Source organism: Sardina pilchardus, chromosome 7 (genome assembly GCF_963854185.1).
Source record: "Sardina pilchardus chromosome 7, fSarPil1.1, whole genome shotgun sequence".
Taxonomy (NCBI): Eukaryota; Metazoa; Chordata; class Actinopteri; order Clupeiformes; family Clupeidae; genus Sardina; species Sardina pilchardus.
The window spans coordinates 19244111-19248628 of NC_085000.1; the positions used below are offsets into that span (position 1 = coordinate 19244111).

At 45.0% G+C, this 4518-nt stretch overlaps 1 protein-coding gene across 1 annotated transcript; it reads right to left on the reverse strand.

Moving 5' to 3' along the window:
- LOC134087040 (uncharacterized protein KIAA2012-like) lies at positions 1-997 on the reverse strand. The gene is made up of 3 exons (XM_062540238.1): positions 614-997; positions 425-496; positions 1-276 (listed from the first exon to the last, which is right to left on the reverse strand). Exons 1-3 carry the CDS (start codon positions 995-997, stop codon positions 1-3), a joined length of 732 nt encoding a protein of 243 aa, XP_062396222.1.
- Positions 998-4518: the final 3521 nt, after the last annotated feature.

A 4518-nucleotide genomic window follows, 5' to 3' on the forward strand; every position in this document is an offset into this window, starting at 1 on the left:
TCAGTCTTCAACCGATGAAGCTGCACAGCCCAGGGTTAAAATGGAGCGTTGCCAGTATCTCTTCTTGGGCTTGCTGTTCTTCACTTGGTGGTCATCCTGGGTCTTCTTAGCCTTGTTCTGCTTCTCTGCCTTCCTGGCCCTCTTCTGAGCCTTGGCCAGAGCCTTCTGATGTTTCCTCCTCTCAGCCTCTCTGACCCTCTTCTCCAGCTCCATGAGCTGCTTCAGGTCCAGCTGATCCGCTTCCATGTGTTTGCAGGCACTGCTGCTGGGAGCGTCCTGAACACACATCATAATCAAATTCACAATCATATTACAGATATAGAAAGTTTTCAAATATGTAGTAAGGCAAGTCGATCTCTCATCTACATTTCCCTTGACCATAGGGCACTGGGCAATAGGAAATGATTGTAGTGTTGGGACGTACCTGAGGAGCAACCTCAGCGATGACCTTCTTGGAGAACCAGCACTTCCTGGATTTTCTGCTCGGGGCAGTGCTCTGTATTACAAAACACAAAGACCAAGAGATTCAGAGACTAGTTCAAGATGAAGTATATTTCCATTAACATACAGTAAGCAGTGTTCATTCAGAGTGCTTTAGACAATCATGTCTCACCACCAGAGTAGCTGTCTGGCTCCTAAGCTCCTTCATGAACTTCTGCCTGCTGACGGCCACAGAGAGCACAGTGGACAGCAGGGCCTCCTCTCTCTCCACCCTCTCTCTCTCCCACTCAGCTCTCTCCTGCACCCTCTCCCTCTCCAGAGCCCTCAGCTCCATTGCGTGCTGCTCCTCCTGGTTCTGCAGGAGCTCCTGCAGGTTTCTACGGCTTTCCTCCAGAGCAGTGAAATACTGCTCCAGCTCTTTTAGGTCAGAGGCCTCCAACTTCACTTCAGGTCCATCTCTCAGGCTCTCTCTGATGTTGAAGAGAGTCTGAACTGATGGCAGTTTGGAGAGATGCTGGGGTCCCACCTCATATCCAGCATCAGCTGCTCTCACCATAACAGCTGATGGAGAGCTCTTGTTCCTGTAGGTAGCCATGAGGATATCCAGACGTCAGAAGCAAATGAACCTTAGGAGAGAATATAGGCCTTCATACACTGTGGTCTTTCTTTCTGTAGTTGAATGGACATTTGAGCACAAGGAATGTCATTACTTATAAATTATTTTTTTATGAGTAGCCTACATGACAATAAACTTGAACTTGATCTTGGTCTATGTAACCTCATCAGTCTCAACTTCGAATGTAACCGGATTGTGGCGGGAAAACCACCCACAGTCTACGTCATGACTCACTCGACGATTTTTTTCTTAAAATGACGTCGCTCTTCAAAACGATCCGGGTATCAATATGTCTTTGTTACACGGGTCCGATTAAAACAAACGGCCTACCTTTCAATCAGAAGATGGTCGTAAAAATCGATGAATTCAAAGTAGAAAATCAAGCCAGAAATGTGCGTGTATCCTTCTCAAGGCAAAATGCAATGAAATGATGGAATGTTTGCTTGTTTCTATGGTTTTCTGTGCAAGCTAGAATTTTAAGGACGTCAGTCATCTTGTTTAGAACGTTTAGCAGTGACGTGACCTACAACCACAACATTCAAATTGAAACAAAGTAACATGCTAGCTACAGTAGGTAATGACACTAAACAGCTGGCTACACTCAACACAATCTGATGAGGTTATTATCGCCAATTAGACTCTCATATTCAATAACTGTGATGACATGAGTATAAGGATGTGGGTCATTGTATTCACATTCAACAAATTACCATGAATGTATCATGAGAGTCCAGAAATATTGGCCTATGCAGTAAAGCTGAGTGTAGCTTCGCCTATAGGCTAGGTAGCCTATATTTAACACTAAGCTACTTGTAGTAGGCTATGTAAGCCTAAATTCCTACTCAACAAAGTTAATTAATGCAATATGTATTGCAGACTACTAAGAATACTAAGTGATGCTTTTGACATCCTTCAAGGGATTACAAATAGCCAATTGCTCCCCAGAGACGTTGTCAGCCCATTTTCCGCGGCTTCATCACCGTTTTGAGTGCAGCCCCGAATGTATTTTCTGAGGTTGACTGAAAATAAACTATTATTATTCCGATCGTGCACTGAACCTTTGAGTGAGAGTGAGTGTTAGTCCCATGATTGACCATGTAATTTGCATTCACTATTTGGTATAAGAAATCATAACGGCAACAAAGGACAAGGATAGTGAAGTTAGTTCTCTCGTCATTACAGGTTGGTAGCCTTTGTCTGTCTTGCTGCACTCACCAGCCGTTTGGAGCGGGTTAAACTATTCATGGTTAATAATAGACTATAGTAAACAAAAATGGCAAGATAGCAACAGCTCATTACATCCTTTAGTTGTCAAAATACATTTGACAGCTTTCAACTTCGACAAATGTATTCAACTGCTAGCAATCCCCAGTGCGCCTCCATTCAAGTTACACTTCTCCTTAATTCGTATTCAAGTTCAGTGATGAAACGTGGATACTTTATTTTGGATCTCATGTTGTAGCCTATAGGCAGATTTAAATTTGGGTAGCCCAGGCTACTCACTCCTAGACTAATCCTGCTCACCAGGCTTTGGTTAATTATGGTGCAGACACCCTCCGATGCAATAGGCCCTACATTTCTGATGGGTCAGTAAATCACTTAAGGTAAAATAAAATGGTTTATGAAATTGATTGATTACTTAAATCCATGATTCTTATGTAGGCCTGATCCAAAGTATTTAGAATACATTATTCACTTTGAGTAATCTGTCGGCATATGTTACAAAATACCTTTATGTAATCTGTGGAATACATTTTTAAAAAATAACCTATCCAACACTGTGTGTGTGTGTGTGTGTGTGTGTGTGTGTGTGTGGCATAGTGTTTAATATGCAACCAACATGTGTGTGTGAGCGGATGTAGAATGGCTATATTTGCTCTTCATGAGTGGCTGAGCATAGTGAAAGGCGGAGGGGAGGGTGCTGGTGGAGGAAGGGCGGAGGAGAGAATGGACAGGGACGGAGTTAGGCCACCGCACAGACAACAGGGGACTCTTCCGCTAGCTCTCCCTTCACATGTATTGAGCCATGGTGAAAGAGCAGGGTGTGTGTGTGTGTGTGTGTGTGTGTGTGTGTGTGTGTGTGTGGATAGTATTAGTGGATACATGTTTGGCTTTGTTTGTTGTGAGAGGGAGAAGATTATTGTGCTTTCACAGCCCTTCCGCGAGCTTCTCTCCACCTGCACACAATGCATCTCTAGTTTGGGCATGTTTATGAGATGCTTACATGTGTTTACATGGGAAAATCCAATTTGCGTTTGTTTGTGCGCTTGATTGAGGAAGTATGGATGTATTTGTTTGTTCATGTGTGCCTGTGTGTGCGTGTGTGTGTGTGTGTGTGTGTGTGTGTGTGTGTGTGTGTGTGTATGAGAGGGAGAGAGAGAGAGAGAGAGATAATGTGTGTGTGTGTGTGTGTGTGTGTGTGTGTGTGTGTGTCTGTGTCTGTGTGTGTGTGTGTGTTTAGGCTACATCTTTGCGCACAGACTGAGACTATGTGGAAAGGGGCCCTTAAGAGATCTGCGGGGGCCCCTTCATTACTGAGGCCAGGCCGGGGCAGTGCCCCCCCCCCCCCCTCTCTGGGGCAGGTGGATGGGAGGCTTCTCAGGGGACGGCTGGGACGAGAGGCTGGGAGGTCCTGAGAGAGGACAGACCCCCAGCAACCCCACCTACACACACTTCACACAACACTGATCCCTCCGCTCTTAATGTGTGACTCCAGCAACAATGTCTCTTTGTGGCGGATTAAGTGTGGTGTGTGTGTGTGTGTGTGTTGTGTGTGTGTGTGTGTGTGTGTGTGTGTGTGTTTGTGTTTGGTGTGTGTGTGTGTGTGTGTGTGTGTGAGTGTGTGTGTGTGTGGTGTGTGTGTGTGTGTGTGTGTGTGTTGTGCTGTGTGAGTGTTGTGTGTGTGTGTGTGTGTGTGTGTGTGTGTGTGTGTGTCTATGGGTCTGTCATAGGGACTTCCATTGGCCAGTGCTGTCTTTATCTGTTTGTAATCATATTCTGGCTACACAGCGGTGTCTTGAGCCACACACACTCTCTCATCCCATAGGCTTCTCCCTGAAAATGACTGGGACATGAAGACAGTTGGCTTGCCCGCAGTAGAAAGGGGGGTGAACTCATGTTGTGATTTTGTATTCTCCTCTCTCTTATTGAAATCGATTACACTATTGTAAAGTTTGTCATTGATGCTTCATTGATGCCTTAGTAAAAACCGTAACAATCTAAACACTGCCTTTAGTGGCTGAGTGGACGTGTTGGATGTTGGTAGTGGAGGTCTTGGATGTAAGCCATGGCATGCTCAGCACTGACACTGTGAAGGCTAACAGTTAGGATGACATAATTTATTTGTGTGTGTGTGTGTAGTGTGTGTGTGTGTGTTGTATCTCTCTCTCTCTCTCTCTGTCCTGTGTGCTGTGTGTGTGTGTGTGTGTGGTGTGTCGTGTACCTGAGTGCATCAGTCTTGA